Here is a 25,885-nt window from a genome sequence, read left to right on the forward strand (position 1 = left end):
CGTTTTCCATCCCCTTTCCACAGTCTCAAAACTATGACTGAATCTAAGAGGCTGTGAATATCCAAGTTGAGAGGCAAGGCAAAATTGTTTTCCCAAATGGGCACACATTGGAGAGGCCCCCTGATCCTCTCCCTCCTTGGCACTGGGTGTGACTGGCCAGGCTTTTTGGTGGTGTGTGTGTGTGTGTGTGTGTGTAAAATGCTCTCATTTTGCATTTCCTCATCACTGAAGTTGAATATCTTTCTTTATAGGTGTTCCTCTTCTGTGAAAAGCTTGGTCTTACTTTTCTCCATTTCTTTACAGCGTTACAGAGCTTTCAAAAAAATCTGTATTTGAAGACCCTGTTGCTGTTTGTTTGACAGGATGTTGTTATGTAGCCCTGGCTGGCCAAGACTCACTAAATAGGCCAGGCTGGTCTTAAACTCATGACAGTCCTTCTACCTCGGCTTCCAGAACACTAGGATTACAGGTGTGTGCTTGGGTGTGCTGGAGAGTGTTTTCACGTGTATGTGCAGGTTCAGGTGTGTATAATATGGAGGTCGATCTCAGGTGCCTTCCTCAACTGCTGTCCATCTTAGATTTTGAGATGAACATCGAGTTACCAACTGAGCCAGACCGGATGGACAGCAAGGCCCAGGCCCCCGTGCCTGCCTTCCTAGCACCCGAGGTATGGCACTCTGTGCTTGGCTTCTTAAGTGGTGCTGGGAATCTGAACTCAGAGCCTCATTTTTTTTGCAATTCCTGAAGACTTTAAAAATGCAGGTATGGTGACATGGACTGTAAATCTCTCCATATCAGACTCATCTTTTTGATATTATTTGACGAAGAAATACATAAAGTTTCAATGTATTCACATGAACCATCTTTTATTAGACAGATATCTTTTCCTACTTATGTTTTCCATTAAGAATGAAAATTCTCAGGGCATGATGATATAGGTCTTTCATCCTAGCACTTGAGAGGCAGAGATTTGATCATGAATAGATACTGGGTTTTGCTGAATGTGTTTTAATCATATCATGCCCAAAACCTCTTTCTTTGGCCTTTTGATATAGTGGATTTTTTTTGTTTTTGAGGCAGGGTTTTATGTGGCCTCAAGCTAGGAATTACCAGCTCTCTTTCTTCATTTCCACAGATGTGCTGAACTACCTTTATTTTTTGAGACAGGGTCTATTGTTGTGGGCATTTTGGTTTATGATATGTAAACATGTTTTTGTTATCATCCCAAGTGGGGGGATTTTAGTTTGTCCATTGTTTTAGTTTGTTAATTGTCTCGTGGGGAGCGTGGTCTTTCCCAGCTGGAATTAGTTGAATGAATGCTGAGGACTTTGAGGGGTATAAATATGACAGCCCAGAGGAAGAGGGCGTGGCTGCTTGGAGGAGTCTGAGGATGACTGCTGGCTTGCTTGCTTGCTTGCTGGCTTGCTGGCTTGCTGGCTTGCTTGCTGGTTTGCTGGCTTGCTGGACTTCTGGATAGCCTGAGGACGAACATTGGCATTGCCCCCAAAAGAATCCTATGACCTTACCCAGCAGGAAGAAATAAAGAGAGCAACATTCTCTTTCCCTTACAACCTTCTTTTCTGATATCTGAGGTTGGGGGGGGGGGTGAAAAGGGAGATATAAGTTTTAAGGAACCCCCAAATAAAGTAGCATTTGAAAGACTAGAGGTGACAGCCTATAGCCCTGGTTGTTCTGGAATTTGGTATGTAGACCAGGCTGGCCCTGAGCTCACAAGAGCAACCTGCCTCTGCCTCCAAAGTCCTGGGATTAAAGGCACATGCCATCATACCCTGCTGAACCGATATTTTTATTGTTGTGGGGTGTCATTGTTCTCCGTTTGGTGGGGACCTGGATCTCAGCTGGGGTCCTGAAACATTTTCCAGATGGAAAACGGTGGTTCTGTTTCTCTCGGAGGCAGCTAGAGCACTGTAGGGAGAGACCCGAGTGCACCAAGCTGGGTATGGAAAAGGTTTTCCAGAGTGTTACAGTTTGGTGCTTTTAGCATGAGGTCACCAGTGGCCATGGAAGCCCGGGTGTTCCAAAGCCTATGGTGATACCAAAGCTTGGTCAAGCTGCTGTGCTAAGCATGGCAGAGATGCAGGCCAAAGCCCATGCTTGGTCAGCCTGCAGCCGAGACACAGGCTCAGAGAGGCCGAGGCCCAGTGGACCGGAGGGCAGGCCCAGTGAGACGCAGCCCAGGATGAGTAACGAATCTCAGACAGTCTTGAAGTGAGAAAGCACAAATCTGCCAACCTTTATTCGTGTGAAATCAAGGGCAATCTAAACCCTGGGCAGAGGGAGGGATTTTGAGGGTGAACATGTTTGAGTTACTGGGGTCAGAGAAGGGACACTTACATGGTCCTATCACATTATGGTACTTAATTATCCTATGGGGTTGGGATTTCCAGGTGCAATTGAAGGTCACTGTTGGACTAAGATCCATAGCAAGTGGGGCATTTCTAGGAATTCCTAGTTTCCTCATCAGGGGAAGGGTCTGGCCTGTAATCTGCTCTGAGGGCTATGTGACCTCCTTACAAGACCTGGAATTACCCAGATCAGGGGAGATGTTTTAGTATCCCGCTAAGAAAAAGGAGTCTGTCATCATAGACCAAGAGCAAATGACTGTCTCTCCGGAGACTTCAACCTTACCCACAGCAGAGTCCCACAGTCAGGGTTTTTTGTTTTGTTTTTTGAAACAGGGTTTTTCTGTGTAGCCCTGGTTGTCCCAGAACTTGTCTGGAAGCAAGCTGGCCTCAGACTCACAGGTATCTTCCTGCCTCTGCCTGCCTCTTCCTCCTGAGTGCTGGGATTAAAGGTGTGTACCAGAACCACTGGATTCTGCATTGATTTTTTAAAATATTTTTCTTTTATGTGCATTGGTGTTTTGCCTGAATATATGCCTGTGTGAGGGTGTCAGATCTCCTGGAACTGGAGTATTCGGACAGTTATGAGCTGCCATGTGAGTGCTGGGAATTGATCCTAGGTCCTCTTGGAGAGCAGCCAGTCCCATAACCATCGACCCGACCTATCATCTCTCCAGGCCCCTGGAATGATTTTTAAATGCAGAATTAAGGTTCCGTTTGAGTTCTTATTATCCATTAAAATTCAGCATCTTCATCACAGTTAACATTCCCTGACTAGGAAAGTTTTTTGTTTGTTTATCCCACTGAACATTCCATGAAATCCCCAGGCTCGGAAAGAAGGGGAAGGGAGCTTGGAGAGGGGAGGTTGAAAGACGGTTCAGCCTTCGTCAGTGAGAGTTACTCCCTCTGGTGGTCATTCTGAGAAGTTGCAGGCAGAAGGACTTCTCAAGGCAAGGCTGGGGATGGCTCAGAAAAATGAGCTGGGTTGGATGTGAGCTGAGCACAGATCCCACATTGCTGGGTTTAGCTAGAAATGAACTGTCTGTTCTCCAGGCACTGTCAGGATGGAGGATTCTGAGCCTCGGTCCTGAGGGTCAGGTACTATGAGGATGAGACTACCTCATCTTCAGAGAAAGAGCAAATTCGGCTTACCCCAGTAATGACACCCTGCTTTGGCTTTTGTTTGTTGTAATGGGATCATTGTGAACCCACCTAAGTCTTGGCGTTTCCTCTTTTTATCACACAGGTGGCCTTTTTCCTGATAGGTTGATGACTCCAAGTTCAAGGTTCTAGATGGCTGCTGAGTTCTTTACTAGAGGCATTTCAAACCAGTTTGGCCAAGGTGAACTCTGCCACCTCTCTCGAGGATCTCCCAGAACCTCTGTGCACCTCTCATTGGGCTCACTGGATGAGGAAATGTGGAGCTGGAGCTTTCTCCCCCACTTCAAACTTTCTGAGAGCTGAAGGAACCCACGCTCCTGAGGTTCCTTTCTGCAGGCAGCACGGTGAGCAAAGCAGGCTGGCCTGTGCAGCCGTGTCCACACTGCATTGTGGAATGCTGTTGCCTCAGTAAGGCTCTGGGATGAATTAAGTTAAAGCTGGGGTGCATGGCAGCACCATGGGGGCTTTGAGAAGTTGAGCTGTAAAGAGCCTTCAGTGCTATCCAAGCTTGCTGTCTCCAACCTTGTTTGACTAACTGTTAGAACATAACCAGTGTACCCAAGCATTGCAGGAGACACTGGAGCCTGGGTGGTGTCAGGGCTGAATACAGTTCCTCCTGCCCTCATAATGCTGTATGTGCTGGACATATACGGAAGGATGAACATCCCCACCCAACCCGAGACATCTAGGTCTTAACCAAATGTAAACAATGCTTTATATATGGCAAGAGGAATATGGCAGGTATGACTAAAGGAGTCTGAAATCACACGTGACCTACAGTTTGTTCCCCGAGGTAATCACAGCGATCCTTGTAGGAGGGCAAGGAAGGGGCAGAGGCACAGAAGACCGCTAAACATGGAGATGGAAGAGAGACACTTGGAAAGATGCTCTTTGAACAAGGCAAGATAACGGGCCTTCTCACAGAGCAGCCAGCAGAGGCCACCTTGCTGGCACATTTAAGCTCGGTGTGACGCTGTTGTATTTTCTCCTTGCTGTGATAGAATGCCCAAATTAAAGCAAGTTCAATATGGAAGTGTTTTTGTTGACTCAGGGTTAGGGATGTAGTCCACCGTGGAGGAGAAGGCATAGCCTGGGAACACGAGACAGGTGGCCACATGTGTCACCATTAGGAAGTGGAGACATATGTATAGGTGTCTGCTCAGCGACCTTTCTCCTTTGTCCTTCTGTGGCCTACAATCTCGGCACCGTTTTCATTCTGGGTGAGTCTTCTTTCTCAGAGAACCCTCTCTGGAAATGCTTCATGCAGACACACCCAGAGGTGTCGTTCCTAACTGGTTCTAAACCCAGTCAAGTTCACAGTCAAGATTAACCCTCTCAGACACTGTCTTCCATTTGTGGCCTCCGAAGTATCAATCTCAGTTATCTGAGAGTACGTTGATACAGCAGCCCAGGACGTGACCATGGCCTTCCTCAGGCTCCACCATGGCACTGTTCCCTGGCTTTTTTTCTCCTCCTTTCCCATAGCAACATCTTTAGTGACCAGAGTTCCTTGGATCAACCCATTTGTTTTTTGTTTGGTTGTTTGGTTAGGGGTTTGTTGTGTTTTTTTGAGATGGTGTCTCACTGTGCTGCCCTGGCTGGCCAGGAACTCGCTATATAGATCTCGCTGGCCTTAAACTCAGAGATCTGTGTCTGCCTCTTGCGTGCTGGGGACATGGCCTGGCTGTCCTAGCCTATCTTCGAGAGGCAAACATCACTTCCTTCTGGATCCTGCTACACGGCCGGTGGGAGGGGAAAGGCATGACTCCTGAAGTGGGGAGCTACTCCCACCTCCACGGACCTGCCTCAATGCCAATAGACCATAGCCACCCACAGAATTTGGGTGGGTGGAATAGGTGCGACAGGGTATGTGCCTCGTAGGCCTCCAAGGAAAGAAATCTGCTCTGCTGGACCTGAGGATGCCCTCCTCTGTACCCTGAACCCGGGGCTCATCTTTGATACCAGAAGGTCACTTTGAGTCTCTGGAAAGTCTCCTTGGATGCCTAATAAACCCTCCCAGCCTTCAGGGCCTCAAAACTGACATTGTTTGTCTTCCTACTCCCTGGCTCCGGTCTCACCACCCACCTGTCCCCCAACATAGGACTCTGAGGCAGGCTACCCAAACTCTTCCTCCTTCCTTACATCCTAATCCATTCTCTTTCAGGGGTCGTACATGCTCATTCGTGTGCGCGCGCACCATTAGGGAGACCAGAGGTTGTCTCTGTCTCGACAGCACTGAAGTCTCAGGTACACAGCGCTGTACCCAGCTTTGTGCGTGAGTGCCGGGGACCCGAAACTTGGGTAATCATGCTTGCACCGCAAACATTTCACTCAGCGAGGCATCTCCTCAGCCCCCCCCCCCAATCCTTTAGAAGCGCAGTTATTTCTTCAGGGATAGCTCTCAGATCTGCCTCCGTCAGCCTGACCACCCCTCTGCTGGCCTCGGGCCCATCCCTCCCCTCCTCAATGGAGCGGAATCCCGGGAGGTTCCAGAACCTCTTTCTAACTGCATTGCTCACTTGCTCAGACAGACAAGGGCACAAACAAGGTTTGTTCCTGTGTGTAGCCCCCTCAGCCTTGGATGTCATCAGTGTTTTCTGCAGCCACAACCACTGATGGCCGTGGCCCGAGAGTCACCTCACCTGCTCAGCTGGGACGCTGTTCCATTTCCCTCTCTAGCCACTGCTGTGACCTGAAGGGACCTTGCTATGCCAGGCCAGTAGAGTTCTCGTAAGGCCTTTTGGGACCTGAGGCCCGCCCTCCTCATAATGAGCACTATAAATGGCTCCTGCATTAAATACTATTTACTGCAGTAGATGTTTTAAAAGGATTTTTATTAACTCCACTTTGAAGAAGAGTACATTATTCATTCTGAAACTTGAACTTGCATTGAGTTGAAGTTGACCTGGGCCCCTCTTGACTAGCTGGCATGAAGCTACACTTGTTAAGGCTGGACCACTGAATGGCTCAAAGCTTTATAGTGCTTGCTGTTCTTGCAGAGGACTTGGGTTAAGTTTTTGGCATCCCATGAGATGGATTACAGCTGTCTGTACCTCCAAACCAGGGTCCAGGGCTCCCTTCTGGCCTCTTAGGGCATTGAGCACTCGCATGACAAATATATATACACACTCAGGCACTCACATATACATGACATAAAAATAAATTAGTATCTTTTCAAATAATTCACTTATTTTTATTTTATGTGCATTGGTGTTTTGCCTGCATGTATGTTTGTGTGAAGGTATTGGATCCCTTGAAACTGGAGTTACAGACTGTTGTGAGCTGCCATGGACCTGCTGAGAATTGAACCCAGATTCTCTGGAAGAACAGAGTGCTCTTAATTGCTGAATCATATCTTCAGCCCTGTGGTGTACACCTTTAATCCCAGCACTCAGGAGGCAGAGGCAGGCAGATCTCTGTCAGATTGAGGATAGCCTGGTCTACAGAGTGAATTCCAGGACAACCAAGGTTATACAGAGAAACCCTGTCTCAAAACAAACAAACAAACAAAAACATAAATAAATAAAATAAACCCTGCACTTGTATTTATTTTAATACAAGGACACTTATTTAAATATTAAATTTTTGGTGTCTGTATATACTGCATATGTTTACGTGTTTGTATCTGTGTATACCAGAGGTTATTTTTGTTGTATTTTTTAAATAGATTTCTGATTCATTTGGCCCGTGTCTTCCTCCCCATCACTGAGATTGCTGCTGTGCCTGGCTTTTTATATGAGTGCAGGGGTCCAGACTCGTAGCCCCACGCTTGCACGGTCAGCACTTACTGACCGAGCCAATGCCACACTCTAGGTGTGTCTTTGTTTTAATGCTGCTCTTTTCCTATCACATTTTAGAGCCAATACATTCTTCTGAAGGCTTAAATAATTTGTATAAGTCTTTTTGTTTTGTTTCTCTTAAGATAGGTTTTCTCTTTGTAGCCCCTACCACCCTGGAACTCTCTTAAAGTTTGGCTCCTCCATGAACTCAGGGTCCCAAGCTACAAGGAGAGAGGCCAGAGGACATGTGCTTTGGCCTCATTTCCAGTACCCCACACTCACAGGGCTGTGGGATGCTGTGCGTGCAGCCGTGCAGTCAGAAGGCGTGGGCTCATGTGATAGGCAATGGTTTCCTCCCCTCCACCTATTTTTGGTTCACAATCTGCTCAGTCACTAAGATACTGAGTTTGGCCAGCTTCCTTCTCCATTTCAGTGGTTCTTGGCATGAGGACACCAGGGTGTCTGATCCTATGTGAGGAAGATCCAGGGTCTGTTTTCTTCACTGCTGATGGGTTTTGAGGCCTCCATAGAGCTGGTGTTCTCACTTGGTCTGCTGGCAAAGGTGTTTTCCCAACAGCCCCTGCTCTCCCTTCACCACCCCAGTGTCTAGATTCCTGTGTTTCTGCAGAGGTGCAGAAGGCTAGATGAATGTACATTCTCTAGGCTCGGTTCAAGGCTGTGCTCTCTTACAGTCATCAAATGCAAACCAACTACTGAAAAAAACCCTTTCCCCTGACCCTTGCACTTGACATTATTATTTATGCCCAATACTTAATTTGAACACTCATCATGAAACAGTCTATGTCAGCATCCCAGTTTGATGGATTGTCATTGACGTATTTTCCTTACAGGAAGTGGATGGCTGGGGTCCAGTTTCTGTTTCAACTGTAGTCATTCTACAAAAGACGGCAGCACAAACTTGGCCCCGGCTCTGTCCACCAGTTCTGTGCTGCTCAAATAACCATAGACAATGCTTCCCTGTGTGACGAGAAGAGCGGGATCTCTAAAGAATGTTCCAGATAACATCCCCATGAGCAGTGTTGCCACCATCACATCACCCTCTCCCATCACCACCATCAGCAGCATCACTGATACCCTCATCCCTACCACCACTATCATCACTACCACCATCATCATCACCACCATCACCATTGCTACCACCAAAATTATCACCATTACCACCATCTCTATCCCTGCCGCCGTCATCACCAACGCCATCACCACAGCCACCACCACTCCATCTCTATAATACCACCATCACCAGCCCAGCCCAGCCCCACCATTATTAACACTCTCTAGAGCAGGTGAATAAAGACACATTAATCAAAGTGTAAGGGTAACTCTCAAATCTACATGGCCAGTCCTCTCCATTTTCCCCCATCCTGTCTCCAAAGACCTACTGGGACTTCTCCCCTGGTCTCTTTCCTGTTCTTAAGTGTGTTCAGGTCTGACCTCTGACCTTGTTGATTCCCTCTTGTCTCTCTCTGACAAGAGTCCCGGTTTTCTTTCAGAGTGTCCCCTTTACTGGCCCTCTGATTAACTCATTCGATGAATTTTTTTTTTTCTGCCTGCCTTGTGAGAAATATAAGTGTGGGATGAAAATGAGATAAATGAGACAGGCAACATCTCAGGACTCAAAGAGTTCAGCAGCCAGCAGTGGGGCGGTAGAGAGGGCATTACGCAACAATTTTGGTTTGGATTCAGTTTCTTTTTTGTTGTTGTTTGTTTGTTTGTTTTTGAGACAGGGTTTCTCTGTGTAGCCCTGGCTGTCCTGGACTTGATTTTGTAGACCAGACTAGCCTCAAAACTCAGAGATCTAGCTGCCTCTGCCTCCCTGAATACTGAGATTACAGGCATTCACCACCAGGCCTGGCTTGAATTCCGTTTCTTTTTTCTTTCTTTCTTTCTTTCTTTCTTTCTTTCTTTCTTTCTTTCTTTCTTTCTTTTTCTTTCTTTTTTTTTGAGACGGGGTTTCTCTGAGTAGTATCGGCTGTCCTGGAACTCACTCTGTAGACCAGACTGGCCTCAAACTCAGAGATCCACCTGCCTCTGAGTATTGGGATTACAGGTGTGCACCACCAGCGGCTAACAAATTGTTTGTTTGTTTGTTTGTTTGTTTGTTTTAAGTGAGACGGGTGAATAACCTAGACCCTGCTCAGATGGAGCCCATGGCAGCTCAGTGTCCAAATGGATTCCCTAGTAAGGGGAACAGGGACTGGCTCTTTGACCATCCCTTCTCCCCCTGAGGGAGGAGCAGCCTTGCCAAAACACAGAGGAGGACATTGCAGCCAGTCCTGATGAGACCTGATAAGCTAGGGTCAGATGGAAGGGGAGGAGGATCTCCCCTATCAGTAGACTTGGACAGGGGCATGGGAGGAGATGAGAAAGGGAGGGTGGGATTGGGAGGGAATGAAAGAGGGGGCTACAGCTGGGATGCAAAGCAAATAAAATGTAATCAATGTAAAAAAATTAAAATTTAATTTAAAAAATAAAAATAAAATAAAAAGTAAGGCCGGTAATTCTAGAGTACAATGAGCTCCACACTAAGGAGGCAGAGTGATAGAAAGGACTGAGGGACCTCACGTTAGGTTTCAATGCTGGGTAGCATTGGAAAGAGCCTAGTGTGTTTCAGCAATGGACAGGCACAGGCAACAACAGGGTCTAAGCGAGAGTGGGGTGCTCCCACATCTGTGCAAGCTCATGCAGGGTACTGAGAGCCATGGCTGGGAGTCTAGATTTTACTCCAGGGGCAGTGTGGCCCCAGAATGGGCTCCTCAAGGGGGGAGTGACATGATCCCTGTGACAGATACACAGGGACCCCCGGGGTGCAAGGGAGCAGGTGAGTCATGTCAGGTCACCAGGAAAGGTGCAGATCTAATTCCGCTTGCTCTGTCACAAAGCATGGGAGAGGAAGGCACTGTCACGCTTCTCAGAAGGCCACACCCGGCAGCCGCCCTGCCGAAAAGCAGAGCAAGAGAAAAGTGATAGATCAAGCTCACTCATGAATATTAATACGATAATCCTTAACAGTGCAGTAGAAGAATTCTGAAGCACATTTAAAGGAAAGATACGTCAACCACTGACTGGAGTTCTAGCAAAAAAGCAGGCATGGCTGCTGAGCGGGAATGAGTGTTATTACAATTAGATGTGTTGACAAACCAAAGCGGGGAAGATGTGATGGTCCATGAGGAAACTGGAAAAGCATTTTTATAGCCTTCAGTTCATTTTTTTACAAGGTTTTTTGAGTCAAATAGAAGTTGATGGATAGTTTCTAAATGTTTTATGTAAAAATTCACCATTATGCTTAATGGAGAGTTACTGGAACATTCTTATTAAAGTCATGAACAATAATTCTGGAGATATAGTAAGGGTGATTGGATAAGAGGAAGACATGAGAGGTGTAAAAATGAGAAAAGGAAAATTATCACATATGCAAAAACAATAAATTCAAGGCAATTTACAGCTTATGAACAGTGGGGAGTTTTAAATGGTTTCTGAGAAGAGAAGTGTACGTAAAAAATATTTGACAATCGCATTGCTTACTGTATTAGTTACTTTTATCATTGCTGTGACAAAATGTCCCATAACAAGCAACTTAAGGAAAAAGAAGGTTGGGCTAAGACATGGCTCAGTAGTTGAGAGCCTGTCCTGGGTTTGGCTCCCAGTACTCCCATCAGCAGCTCACAACTGTCTATAACTCTAGATCCAGGGGGATCTGACTCCTATAGTCACCTGCATTCACATGCATGCACTCATAGACACACACACACACACACACACACCCATGTGTGTAGGCGCTATTTTTTTTTAACTATTTTATTTGGGATTCTTTCTCTTCCAACTCACCCCCACCAGGTAGGAGAGAAAGGAGGTTAGAAGGGATAGGCAATGTAGACCTCTGCAGACGTTTTTCCTTGGGGCAATTCCAATCTTCATAGTCAGGATATGCAGCAGTTCAGCTAACCAGCAAATGCAGTGGCTCTCTTCCTTCTCTGACCCTTCCTCAAAGCCTCCTTTTTCTCGCTCTGCTCTGGTATTTATATCCTCTTTGAGTCCTCAGAGTTAAACGATCTCCAGCTGGCAAAGACCACGCCCCACTTTGACGCTGTTCTCCGCTGCGGATAAACTAAGAGCAGATCCACACCCCACGCTTGGTGTTAAAACAAAATCCCTGTTGATAGAACATAACTGCATTTTTAAAGAAACCAGAACTTCCACTACTCATGTATATGATTACAAATAGAAATACATCTGTTGTGGAAAAGAAGAAAGAGTTTATTTTGGCTCATGGTTTGAGGGGGTACTCCATGATGGTGGGGAAGGCACAGCTCATCACATCATGCCCATAGCCAGATGTAGAGAGAAATGAATGCTGGTGCACAGCTCAATTTATTTTCCCCTTTTTAACTTAAAAAAAAAAAAAAAGAAAAGTTTATATCGTTTTTATGTATGCATATACCACGTGTTCAGGTGCCTTTGGGGGCAGAGGAGGGTTTTGGGTTCCATGGGGCTGGAGTCACAGGTGGCAGTGAGCTGCCCGGTGTGGGTGCCGGGAACAGAGCTCAGGTCTCCTGGAAGAGCAGCAAGTACTCTCAACCAGTGATCCATCTCTCCAGCCTCCTCGTCTTTTTTGAGATAGGGTCTGGTCTGGAGCTCACTGTATAGACTGAGCCAACCTTGAACGCACAGAGATCGACTAGCCTGTGCCTCCTGAATGATGGGATGAAAGGCCTGGACCAACAGACCCAACTCCTGTCTTTCTTCTTCCGTTCCCATGGAGATGGTGATGCTCACGTTTGGAGTGTGTCTTCCCTCCGCAGTGAAGTCCCTGGGTAGCTCTGAAGCTGGCAATGACAAGTGCCTACAGATTACAGATCACATGGTGCTGTATGTTTAAAGCACATTCTTTCAGGAAGCCAGGGGAAGATGTTCCACGTTGCAAACTACAGGGAAATGCACAGTACAGCCTGCAATGTGCTGTAGTTTGACTCTTACATGGCTTAAAAAAACCAACAAACCAACATGTGTTAGACACTCTGATACCCAGTTAAGGCTCTATCAGGAGCTGTTGGAACCTCTGAGTCATGAGGCTTTCTGTAAAGAAGTTAGGCTATTGGGAATATACCCTGGGGTTGTTGGAACCTCCTTGTCCTCTGTCTTTACCTACCAGCTGCCCCACGGTGAGCAATCTTCTGCCACGAGCTCCCTATCATACTGCCTCACAGCAGTAAGGTGGTTTAAATAAGAATGCCCCCATAAACCAGGCACGCAAATACCTGGTTCCATTTGGTGACTGTTTGGGGAGATTTAGCAGGTGTAGTCTTGCTGGAGGAAGTAGGCCACAGGTGTGTGGGGGACTTTGAAACATCAAACGACTTGCCTTTGAGTTGGTTCTCTCTGCTTCCTGTTTTCAGGTGGCTGTTCCTGCTGCCAGACCTGGTGCTTGCTGCCATGGTTCCCTGCTTTGATGGCAATGGACTCTTGTCCCTCTGGAACTGTAAGTCTCAAATAAACCCTTCCTTCTCTAAATCCCCCTAGTCATGGTGTTTGTCACAACAATGTAAGAGAAATTAAGAGAGCAAAGGTACCAAATGCCTGTAACACTATGAGCCAAAACAAACTTTCCTCCTTATAACCTCAGGTATTCATTTGTATGTCCATTGGAATGGCCAAAATAAAAATCACTGGAGTTTTTCAAGGGTGTTGAGAAAATTAGATCTGTCCTTCATTGCTGGTGGGAGTGTAAAATAGTAGAGCCACTTTAGAAAACAGTCTGGCTGTTTCTTTAAAAAAAGTTAGACATGCAAACTATAGAACCCAGCAATTATGCTCCTGAGAAACAAATAGAGAAATTTAATAGAATACTTGTACATAAACATTCATAAAAACACAATGTTTTAGTATTCCCAAACTAGAAACAGCTCAAATGTTCTTCCAGAAAACAAAAACACAACCCACCTAGACAATGGAATCCATGAAACATTTCATGAAAGTTTTTTTTTCTATTAAAATTCCCAAGAATTGTTCTGACTCAAAAATTAGTATGCAACAATGAAGGGCAACTTACATCGCAAAGAACCACACATGGGGGGCATGGGTTCGCTTGTTTCCTTCAGTGTGTGTCTTACAGTGGAATGAGAACTGGTACTTGGTAAGAACTCAGAAATATGTGAAAAGATAAATAACAACATAGAAAACAAGGAGGAGAAGCAGGAGGGGAAGGAAGAGGAAGAGAAGAGGAGGAGGGATTTGACACCCATAATACTTTGTATCATTTGTCCAGGAAAAAGTAAATAGACCAACAAAACAGAATGTTCTGTTTTAGACAGATCCTCATGAGTACGAAGTTTACTGTGTGCTAGAGGAGGCATTTTTCTGTCTGTCTGTCTCTTTCTCTCTCTCTGTCCCTCTCCCTCCCTCCCTTGCTCTCACTTTCTCCCTCTCTTTCCCTCTCTCTCCCTCTCTCTGAGACAGGGTCTCACTAGGTAGCTGGCCTTGAACTCACAGACATCTGCCTGCCTCTGGTTCTGAGTACTGGGATTAAAGACCTGTACTACTATACCAGATTTCAAGGAACATTCTTTGTTTTTGTTGTTGTTGTTTTCAAGGAACATTCTTAAAGAAATGTGGAAAACTCAAAACCAGGGCTGTCCCCAATAGGGTTTGTACTCTGCAACAAGCCACAAGAAGCTGACCTACCAAAAATGCGTTTATTTTTCTCATATAAAAATTTTAAAGCTGAACCAAAGAAGTAAATCCCAGAGACTAAAGGCAAGCAGAATCTCAGGAGGCGAATCTATCTCCCCACGGGGCCACTGGCAGGCCTAGGTTCTTGCTGTCTGCACCTCCACAATCCACAGATGGTGATTTCTCTTCTCAAGTGTGTTGCCTCAAACAGACAAACAGGGATCTGTCTCTAGCTCATGTCCAGTTTTCACTACTGAAAGTAGCAGGGGAAGGAAGGGAAAGCACCTACATCAGAAAAGCCAATATTTCCTCAGAAACCCCTAAGGGTCTTCTGTTTATCCTTCATTGAAAAAACCCATGTCACATGACTATCTTTGGCTGTAAGGAAGTCTAGAAAGGAAAGAACACAAACCAAACTAGAAATTTCCAGGAGCAGGGCCTCTAGGCAAGGTAGGAGTTCTACTATATGACTTCACATCATAGGCAAAACAAAATTCTGAAATAAATCACTTAAGAGAGAGGCTGGAGGGAAGCCTCAGAGCTAAAAGTACACACTGCCTTTGCAGTGAGCCCCAGTGGTTCCCCAGGCAGCTCACAAGCATCTCTAACTCCAGCTCCAGGAGACATGGTGCCCTCATCTGGCCTCTCAGGGCTCCTGCACCCATGTGTGCACATACACATTTCTTCTTCTTCTTCTTCTTCTTCTTCTTCTTCTTCTTCTTCTTCTTCTTCTTCTTCTTCCTCTTCTTCCCTTTCTTCCCCTTCTTCCTCTTCTTCTTTTCCTCCTCCTCCTCCTCCTCCTCCTCCTCCTTCTTCTTCTTCGCCTTTAATCTCAGCATTTAGGTGGCCAGCCTGGTCTACATAGTGAGTTCCAGGATAGCCAAGGCTACATGGAGAAACTCTGTCTCAAACAAACAAACAAACAAACAAATCAAAACAAATATATAAAACTTAAGAGAACATCAGTGGAGAGAGACAGTTCTTTAAAGAGCTCTTGTTTGAATTCAAGAGATGGTTCATTGGCTAGTTACCTATATGGTGGCTTACAACTATTGGTAACTCCAATTTCAGGGGAGCCAATGATATATGTACATATATGCAGGCAAGAGGCTCATACTTGTGAAATAAAATAAGTAACTCTTAATTTTTTTTTTTTTAGTTCACCTGTGTCCACTCACAGTGCTAGGCTAACAGACACACGCAACCATGCCCAACCTTTATGTGAGTTCTGGGGGCCTGAATTTAGGTCTTCGTACTGGTCCAGCAAGTCCTTTCCCGCCGAGCCATCTCCTCAGCCTTGAGAAAACTTCCTAAGGGGTGATATCATTCAGAAGAAAATACTGGATATACATTTACTGTATATTTGTGTATGTTTCAGAAATGCACACAAACATGCATTTATACCTTCGCTGGAGGAAGGCAGGCAAGGAGTATGTTTAGGACGGAATTTAAAATATATCTGGGCCATTTGGTTTAAGGGCATTCCAGATCCATCACCAAAGATTCCCACTTGGAAAAACTGGACAACATGAGCCTTAAAATAAAAAGTGAAATAATGGATTAGGCCACAGGAAAAAAATATTCATGAATCAGTAGTGGTATAAACAATGATGCCAGCTCATACACGTTGAAGGAATAACTGAGCCAGAAGACTCACTTGACAAACTTATCATAGTAAGTGTGCTAGGCAACAGGCACCAATAGTTGTTGAAATTAACAGATGAAAATTCCATGAGTAACAAAGCAGTTGCAGGGTGCCAGTGATCTTGTTTAGTGTAATCTGATAATGCATGACAGAACTCTTAGAAATCTGAGGACTTCATAGTTGTTTTAAAACATGTCTTCAAAATGCTCCCATGCGGTCTAAAGGAACTTCCTCTTTTAACTCAATAAGAAGAAGACATTTACTGCGTATCTTAGCCTGTTAGTGTTCTGTAACACACTATAGACCCTGAAACAACATGTGTTCCTTTCCCACAGTTCCAGGGCCTGGGAAATACAAGATCAAAGCTCTGACAGAGGTGGTGTCTGGTGAGGGCCCGTTTCCTGCTGCCAACATGGGACTCCAACATCTTCCTCCTCTCATAAGAACATTAGTCTGACGGGGCAGTGTCCATCTTCAGGACCTCATCTATATTTCCCACACTTTCCATATTTCCCTTAGGGTTAGGGTTTTAACATGGGCATTTGGGTGGACACGTACATTTAATCTATGATCGCCTAAAGCAACAACTGGTAAAGGTATGAGTGTGCCTGTGTGTGTGTGTGTGTGTGTGTGCATGTGTGTGTGTGCATGTGTGCATGTATGTGAGTCTGTGATTTCTAGCTTCTAATATTTAATCTAATACTCTAATATTCATTTATTTTGTGATTATGGAACTCTGACATTTCATTATTTTGAGCTTCTAGGACTTTTATGATTCTAAAATACTATCATGCTTTTATTCTGATTTCAGAATTCAAAGATTCCATTATCCTGCTTTCCTTCATTTCTACTTCTGATCTCACAGCAGAAGGCCCATGAGTCCTCCCAGGCCAACAAAGCTTCACCACTGAAGCCTGTGACTGCTCATGGTCCTCTAATGGAATCTACCTCTATCTGGCAAAAGCTCAGCATTTCATGATAAAGCATGAAGCAGAGAAGGCACCTTTGATATATTAGGGAAGGTCTAACTTCTAGGATATCTTAAGAACTGATTATTGGGTGTTAACTATGATCACACTTTTGAGATGACTTATGCTCTCTCACTTTAATCTGCTGTGTGTGGAATTATGTCTGCAATTTCTGGCTAGTAAACCAGCGCTCACTCCTAAGATAAACACTGCTAGGCATTAGATTTTTGCATGTATTTACTTATTTACTTTGAATGTGTATGTGTGGGTGTGCACAGCACACACGTGGAGGTTGGAGGACAAGCCCTTGAACAGATGCCTCACCAAAGAAGTTGTACCTGGGCAAACTGGCAAAAGAAGAAATGTTCAGTATAGTATGTTGCTAGAGACTTGCCAACTCAAGAGACAACAAATCCGAAACACAGACAGTAAAGGGTGGAGGTGGGACCTCTCATCTGTTAGTTCTGAAAACTCAAAACCGATACAACCACTGTGGAAAACAGTTTGCTGCTTTGTTAAAAAAAACTAACCATCTTTTGGTCATGTGATTACAATTCTCCTTGGTAATTACCCAAAGGAGCTCAAAGCTTATGTCAGTACAAAAACTCATACACTGTTTGGGCAGCTTCATTTATAATTTCCCAAACACTGAAGCAACCAGCATGCCATTCAGTAGCTGAATGGATAGATAAACTATGCTATAGCCATGTAAAGAAGTATTACCTAACACAGAAAAAAGGAGATGCCAAGCATGGAAATATACAAAGGATCCTTAAGGTTTATTACTAAGTCAGCTCTAATCTGAACCACTGCTTCCTGCTTGACTTTACCCATATCGTAAAGGATGGAATCTACCTCTATCTGGCAACATGACTTTGACTTTGTCTCCTCTTAAGGGTTAACCCAGTGGGACCACCCCTCAGAAGGCATCCTCACCTTATGATAATGTACTCTTCCCTCCCAGAATTCCCTTGCTGTGTAACCATGAGGACATCAGTTCAAATTCTACTCAGTGAAGTAAAAATCCGGGTGTGGCCGGTGAGCACCTGGGACCCCAGCTCTGCTAGGGGCAGAGCCGGGGAAACCGCAGGGGCTTGCTGGCCAGCCAAGCTCCAGATTCAGTGAGAAGCCTTGTCTCTGGAGGAAATGACAGGGGATGACAGGGCAGAGTACCAGTGTCCTCCCTTAGATACATACACATATATACACACCACATATACATTAATTCAGTTAAGAGTAAGCAAGTAACAGGAATTTTTAGAAAGTGAATTCTGTTTTGTTGTTGTTTTGTTTTGTTTTTTAACGAGGAAGCCAGAGGTCTCCTGGAGCAGGCTTCTCAGTGGCTTCTCTGGGAGTCTCTGCCTGTGGAACTTCTGGATAGGCCATTTGCATATTAAGAGCTGCTGCTGAAGAAGCCCCAAATATTCCAAGTGCTGCAGCTAATATTTCTAGTGAATCGTGTCATTCCAGTTTTCAGAATAACTCTGCAGGTTCGGCGTAGATACCTTAATTCAGGGGTGAAATTAAGAGTCAGGGGTTTCCATGATTTGTCCACACCTTACAGCCAGAAGTGCAGAAGCCAGGGTCCAAGTCCCTGAATATGGACTCCATGCTTCTGCTCTGGGTGCTCAACTCTCCTCAGGAAACCACTCCAAAGCACCTCTTAGCTCCTCCATTCCTCACGAGAGGACTACAGCCCAAGAGACAACCGAGTCACAAAGAGTATCAGAGCCAAAACCAGGTCCATTGGATCCCCAAATCTGTTCAACTCCAAATAGAAAATAAGGCAGGAACACGACAGGGAAGCCCTCCAGGGAAAGTCTTGCCCTTTCCTAGGGAACTGTCTCCCATCCTTTTCCCCTGAGTAGCCGCTGGGCTGAAGAAGAACCACCTTTTCCCTGGGAGGATAGAAGCCGCTGCTTCTCAGGGGTCGCTTAGAGAAGGAGCAGCGCAGTACCCCCATCCTGCATCTCCGAATCTGCACCAGCGGAGCCCTTACAGACACAGGTGAGGCTGGGGTCAGGAGCCAGCACGAGTGTAAGTGCGGCCTGGCGACTGCCGGACAACAGCGGCTAACCTTTGAAAAGTATCTAGTCGGGGTCTGAAGCTCGGCTGGGTGGTAAAAACAAACAAGGACTCGAGTTTAGGTCCCGGTATGGGGACAGGGTGTGAGCTCATAAACTGCCTCTACAGCACCAGGAGATTCTGACCCCTCTGGCCTCAGCAGGCACGTGCATGCACCCACCCACAAACACAAGCACATAATCAAAAGTAAAATGGATTTTAAAAGAAGCAAAAGCATCTAATCTGGAACAGACGTTCCATTGGGGAGGAGTTTCTTAGCTGCTTTGTTTTAATTTAGTAGCCAGTGATTGGGAATATTTTGCAAAAGAGGAGCCTCGGTCCAGGTTGTGAGGCTAGCAACCCAAGGACAGCAAGTCCTCAGGAGCTTGGGACTTGAACCTATCAAGGACCCAGTTCTGCCGTTGCCTGGGAACCGAGGAGGGAGGAGCTGACAGAGAGAAGGGAGGAGGGGACAGGGAGAGGGCAACCTCTCAGCAGCGCGCGCTGACGACAGCAGGTGATTTTTTTTTTTTTTTTCTGCAGCGCGCACACTCTCAGCATCTCTTCTTGATCACCGCCTCCCCCCACCCCCCGCCCCGCAGAGCCGCAAAAAAGGGTGGGGCCGCCTCTCTGCTGCAGAGACGGCGGCGGCGGCGGCTGCGGCATCACCGGGGGCACCGATACGGCGGAGGCAGTCGTGCTCTCTGCCCTGTCTGGGTTGGAGGTGACCGCTGCCGAGCCTTGCTAGGCGGCCGGCTGGACCAGACGGAAAGGAGACACGAGCTCGTTTGCGGATCCCGCCCAGCCATGGCTTAAGCCCACAGCCTCTCTGCCCAGCGTCTCCTTGCTCGGCCGGGGTCTGCACGGCACGGCAGCCGCAGAGGGGGCGCGCCCAAACGCCCTAGGCCTGGACCCTGGGACGCGGAGCCTCGCTCCCAGCCTTCGCCGTCCACAGCGGGTCCTCTGCGGAAGGCGTCTGCAGCCGGTGATCCACAGACCTGACGGCCCTTCAGCTGCACCTCGGCCCCAGGTGCTCTCTGAGGGAGGAGGACGAGGCAAACGGACGCGAGGGGGAGGAGGCGGTGGGACCCACACAGGCGGGTCTGGGTCGGGGCGAAAGGACCACAGAGAGAGACGGGACAGGTTTTGCACCTAGCGTCATGGCGTGGCCGTGCATCACCAGGGCCTGCTGCATCGCCCGGTTCTGGAACCAGCTGGACAAGGCGGACATTGCGGTGCCGCTGGTTTTCACCAAGTACTCGGAGGCCACGGAGCACCCAGGCGCGCCGCCGCAGCCCGCGCTAGCGCCCCCACCGCGCGCTGTCGCTATAGAGACGCAGCCGACCCAGGGAGAGTCTGATGCAGTTGCCCGGGCAACAGGGCCGGCGCCCGGGCCCAGCGGCGACCGGGAGGCGGCCGCCGCCCCCGGCCGGAGCGGGCAGGGCCTGGGCGCGGCCTCGGGCTCCACTTCCGGCGCAGGCCCGGCGGACTCGGTGATGCGCCAGGACTACCGCGCCTGGAAGGTGCAGCGGCCCGAGCCCAGCTGCCGGCCACGCAGCGAGTACCAGCCGTCCGACGCGCCCTTCGAGCGCGAGACCCAGTACCAGAAGGACTTCCGCGCCTGGCCGCTGCCCCGCCGCGGGGACCACCCCTGGATCCCCAAGCCGGTGCAGATCCCCGCCACTCCGCAGCCTTCCCCGCCTGTTCTCGGGGTGCCCAAGCGGCGGCCCCAGAGCCAAGAGCGCGGGCCCATGCAGACCTCCGCCGAAGCCCGGGACCCGGAGGGCGCAGGAGGGGCCGGGGTGCCGGCGGCGGGCAAGGCGTCCGGAGCGGACCACCGTGACACACGCCGGAAGGCCGGGCCCGCCTGGATGGTGACTCGCACCGAAGGCCACGAGGAGACCCCGCTGCCCCCTGCCCAGTCCCTCACCCAGGAGGGCGGCCCTGCAGCTGGAAAGGCGTCCGGTTCGGACCCGCGCGACACACGCAGGAAGGCCGGGCCCGCGTGGATGGTGACTCGCACAGAAGGCCACGAGGAGACCCCGCTGCCCCCTGCCCAGTCCCTCACCCAGGAGGGCGGCCCTGCAGCTGGAAAGGCGTCCGGTTCGGACCCGCGCGACACACGCAGGAAGGCCGGGCCCGCGTGGATGGTGACTCGAACCGAAGGCCACGAGGAGACCCCGCTGCCCCCTGCCCAGTCCCTCACCCAGGAGGGCGGCCCTGCAGCGGGAAAGGCGTCCGGAGCGGACCACCGTGACACACGCAGGAAGGCCGGGCCCGCCTGGATGGTGACTCGCACCGAAGGCCACGAGGAGACGCCGCTGCCCCCTGCCCAGTCCCTGACCCAGGAGGGCGGCCCTGCAGCGGGCAAGGCGTCTGGTGCGGACCCGCGCGACACACGCAGGAAGGCGGGACCGGCCTGGATGGTGCGTCGCTCAGAAGGGTATGAGCAGACACCCGCTGCCCAGGCCCAAGCCGTAGGGTCCGAAGGAGGCAAAGGGCGTGCCGTGGCAGATGCCCTCAACAGGCAAATCCGGGAGGAGGTGACAGGCACAGTGAGCAGCTCCTACAGGTGAGACAGAGGCGACGGGTGACGCTGGTCATCTCATCCCCTTGAGAGGACCACCACGGTTCACTTTCCCCACCCAAAGCCTCTCTTTCAGCCTCCTCTCCCGTGCCAGACCACGCCCTCTCCCTAGGCACATTCCAGAGCCTCACCACCAAGCCTTCTCTGCCCCGCCCTGTAGGAAAGCCCTGAACATTTTCCACGCTGGTCTTCCCAGCCTGTTCTTTGTGGCATCCCAAAGCCACAGTTTCCTCCCTGCCTCTTAGCTCAGCACCCAGCCTGCCCCACAGAGACCCTGTCAGTTTCCTCCCAGCTAATGTGCCCTTTCCTCCTGGCCCCCATTCACCTGGATCCTAGATACTGGCCCCCCCAGCTGGCACCACTGCCCCCCCATTCACTTCTCAGTTCTTTCCATGCGACCCCTTTTCCTCCCAAGTCCCTTTCATTCTCTTCCCCGCTTCCTCTCCCCGTCCCTGGCCCACATTCAAGCGCCACACCCTTTTCTAGATTGCCCCACGTGATCCTTACAAATGACTCACTCTTCAACCACTAGTACTTCGAAGTCATTTCCCTCCGCCTTCTTCAGTAGCTTTGACACAGTGGGCAAGCTTCTTCACCTTCCTGGGCTTCAAGTTCTCATCTGTGAGACGCAATCAATAACAATTGTGGTAGGACTGTCTACACAAGTGCTGATTTACACGGACATACTCTGTACAGTTTTGATCTTGCCTAAATGCCAAACATTGCGCTAGCTGTTGGGTGGACTGGGAGAGGTGACTCAGGAGAACTGGCCGCGCCTGGTCGTTTTTGTTTCCGTTATAATCTCCTACATGATGCCTGTTTCTGCTTCCTAGATACGCCCAGCCCTCCTGCCTGTTGAGGCAGCTCCTTTCTTCCTCTGTTCAGTAGATGCATTTCTTCTCCTTTCTGGCACATGATGAATGAATGCTTTCAAGCCTGGAAACGGCCTCCATCTTCCTCTCTGCCCCACCCCAGCCCCACCAGCTTCTACAAGCTGTTCTGTGTGCTGCAGTCTTGGTCTTCCAGCCTGCTCCTCCCCCTTCATCCAATGTATATGTCTGAATGTTTAGCTTTAGGGCCTTCCTTTATGTTTCAACCAGCATTGATTAGCTGATAGATCCTGGTTGAGCCGAACGCTGGCCTTGGGGTCGTGAAGGAGCAGCTGTGTGCTGAGTGATTGAGCTGGCAGGGTGCAGGTGTGGCTCCTGGGCTGTTTCATTGGCACCATGGCAGTTAAATGCTTTTTACTGCAAGCGTGGAAGGAAGGGCTGTAGAGTTAGTGTCTTCTGCCAACGCTGTATATGGCCTCTTCGGTGGACAAGACAAACGCACCTTCACAACGCAGCAGGAAGACGGATGTACATAGATTCTCTTGTTAGGGCAAAACCAGACCCCTGCCTCAGAATTCCAAGTCTTCCCGCATTCTGCCTCCCACTAGGTACCTGTCTCTGGGTTAACTGGCATCGCAGCCATGCTGGTCTCCCAGAAGAAGAGGTGTATCACTGCCTTTCAAAGCTCTGGGTCAAGCAAGGACAACGCTCCTTTTCCTTGGACAGACACAGGGAAGTGGGATTTTCACAGTAATGTTTACACTAGCAATGGAGGACCAAAGGAGAGAAGGAAAGACTCAAGAAATGGCATTAAGCCCCCTATACACAAACCAAAATATACCTTTCTGGTTCTGCCATGGCACGCATGCTCACAAGCCCTAGTTCGTTTATCTGAGAGGTTACAGACCTCAGTGGATAGCCTGGCATCGGATTCCTGCTGCCCCCTTTCACCTTCCTGTTTCCATTCTGCCAGGCCCTGGTAGGGGGAGCCTGGCAGCCACCCAGCAGGATCTGCCCCCTTCTCACCTTCATAGAGATCATGCCAGTTCAACTCAGAGAGCCGAAGTTCCCAAGCTGCCTTGGGTGATCGTGTTCAGTTTATGTTTCTAAGCTGGCTGGGGTCGTCCTGTTTGGGGAAGATGGGCCTGAGAGCTAGAAAATGAGCTTGCCCCTCAGATGCAGTTCACTGCAAGTGTTAGTCTGGGCCTTTGTTCCATATGGCAGTCTCCCCTGGAAGAAAATCTTACCTGTGATAGGTACGCACACCAGCTTCGCATTTCCCGTTACTGGAACACTGGCTGGTTAGACTTGAGTAGGGGACACCATTCTCTTGAAGTCAGTGAAAATGATCGCTTTTGTCCACTGTCAGAATTCTATCAACCTATTATGAACAATCTTTGAACTTCTCGATTTTTTTTTCAGTTGCTTTTTCTGTAAAATACATATATTTGACTTTGTGGTCTTCAGTGCCCTTTTGCTGTATTTTGAAACCCGAAGAAAATATGTCTTGCTAAAAAACATTTCTTTAGTGAACAATTTGAATTTATGACAAATTTGTTGTGAAATTTACTTTGTTGCTGCTGTTGTTGTTCCAAAAGAAACATTAATCAGTTCCAGAGAAATGGTCTTTGGGTGAAAGTAGCTGTGAAGAAGTAATATATTCTATAAGTTAGCAGAAACATACTGTTGAGAAAAAAATGTCTGGGGTGAATAGGCATCTCTGGAATGTTGAATTTTTTTTTCCTTCCCTATTGTCTGACATTCTTTTCCTCGCTGTGATTCTGGATAGCTCCTTAATTCAAGAATGTCCTATGTCCACTATAAAAGGGCCTAATGTCACCATGGAAACCAAATTTGCTCCACATCAATGGCAATTTGATTTATAAGACCTTTTCTTCTGCCACTCTCCATAAATCATGGTGTGTTTACACCGCTGGGGCTGGTCTCTCTCGTGGGCTTTACAAGTGACGTCCGTCACATTGCAGCAGTGGGAGCAGTTTGCTTTAACAGAGAGAAAGAGACATATGACTCATCATCATATACTGGTCTGTAATATAATGTGCATTTGATATGCAGAATCATATATATGCTAATGCGCTGTCAGTGAATAACATCAGCTATCCTGGGCTCCTCTGGTTTTGAGAAATTGTCCTTTCCAGCAGGCCATCCAATTCATAACCCATCACACTGACCTGGGATGTTTGCATTCAGATGATATCTGAGGTATCTTTGTCATTATTCATAATCATGAGGTTGATAAAATCTTAATATATTCTTTTTACATAGATAATACTATAAAATTGAGAACCGTGTCTTAAAGGTAGATTTTATTGGGAAGCCATTTGTGACATTCGACCCAGCATCCTCAATTAGAAAATAGATGAGTCATAAGGAGGGGATTAAAATTCCCCTCCCAGTCAGCCCCATTGTCCCCGCTGTCAGCTAATAGGGATGGATGTGGTCGCAGGTGCTCCCTGTAGGAACACTAATAACAAACTCTTCATAGAGGAAATCAGCTGAGACTCTGGAAAGTGAAATCAGGAGACCAGAGGCAAATGCTTAAAGAAAATGAAGGCGATAACAGGAAGTCAGAAAGCAAAAGTCCCTTTGGTGTCTGCCTTCCAGGCTTGCATGAAGGTTAGAAATAGCGGGTCCGGCTTGGCTTACGCCCAATGCACCAACTTCCCTCATTTTCTTCTGCCCAAATCCTAACAACACCTCAAGACAACCTCAGATCCCAACTATTCAGCACCCTCCTCGGTCCTGCCCTTCAGAATTATTCCTTCCTTTCTATTGCGATGCTCTCTCTGAATTCTTTTGTTTTTGCTTCCTTGTCCAATCTGCTTGCCGCCTCTCCCCAGCTCATGCGCTCCGGTAATATGACCACCAAGCCCTGCTATGTGCCAGCCAGGGTGCTGGGGTACCAGTAAGTAAGCTTTAATCCTACGTAAGGAAGGAGGTTATGTCTTCTTTAACTAGCATAAAGGCTGAATTCTGCCTGGTTACACCAGGAGGAAATGCTCATCCGGAGAAGGCAGTGAGACCCACAGGCCTCTCTGCACACAGAGATCTTCACCCAGGGAAAGGTACCTCAACCTCGGTGCATAGCACAGTATCAGAAGCGCTGGTGCAGGGCCTGGAGAGAGGGCTCAGTTACTACCGTGATTGCTGTGTAAGCACAAGCCCTGAGTCCAGATCCCCAGAACTCACACAGTCAGGCAGGGCATCGTGCCTCTGTCGCCCCAGCTCTGGGGCAAACAGCAACATCGCTGGAGCCTAATGTCCAGCTGACCTAGGTGAACTAGAGAGTTCTAGGTCCATGGGAGTTCTTGTGTCAAAAAAGTGAAGTGGAACATGACCAAAGAGGACGCCTGACATCAGCCTGGGGCGTCCCCGTGCGTACACATGTGTGTACAGATTTGCACATGCATGGAAACGGGTACACACACTCTTTTAAAAAATGCTGGTGTACAGGTGCCCCACCCAGAAATTCTGATGCAGTACATCTAGGGTGTGGCCCAGACCTGTGAACATTCTAAAATTCTCAGTGATCTGCGGCCAGCCCAGGTTACCACCCCTTCCTAAGTCAGGGATTTCAAACTTCAGGATGTGGAAAAGCCGCCTGGAGAACTTCCCAAGCTCCAGGCCTGGGCCATGTCCTCAGACATGCTATTTGGCGAGGTTAAAGTGGGTCCCCAAAGTCTATTCTTGTTGCTCAGTAGGACTTGAGGCTTTCTTTGGCAAACACACTAAACATGCTTTTTACTCAAGTCTGTTACATCCTTCACTTATGTAATTTTC

At 48.1% G+C, this 25,885-nt stretch overlaps 1 protein-coding gene across 2 annotated transcripts in view; it reads left to right on the forward strand.

The window, feature by feature from the left end:
- Positions 1 to 19,205: 19,205 nt before the first annotated feature.
- The window catches only part of Map6 (microtubule associated protein 6), a 71,428-nt gene continuing 64,748 nt past the window's right edge, over positions 19,206 to 25,885 (forward strand). The window contains exon 1 of one of the 2 annotated variants that reach the window (XM_060367628.1): positions 19,206 to 21,239. In XM_060367628.1, the coding sequence (XP_060223611.1) occupies positions 19,828 to 21,239 (1,412 nt within the window). In that variant the 5' untranslated portion in view covers positions 19,206 to 19,827. The remainder of the gene's footprint in view (positions 21,240 to 25,885) is intronic. The other variant, XM_060367627.1, reaches the window with a different exon arrangement.

Source organism: Meriones unguiculatus, chromosome 14, assembly GCF_030254825.1.
Source record: "Meriones unguiculatus strain TT.TT164.6M chromosome 14, Bangor_MerUng_6.1, whole genome shotgun sequence".
Taxonomy (NCBI): domain Eukaryota; kingdom Metazoa; phylum Chordata; class Mammalia; order Rodentia; family Muridae; genus Meriones; species Meriones unguiculatus.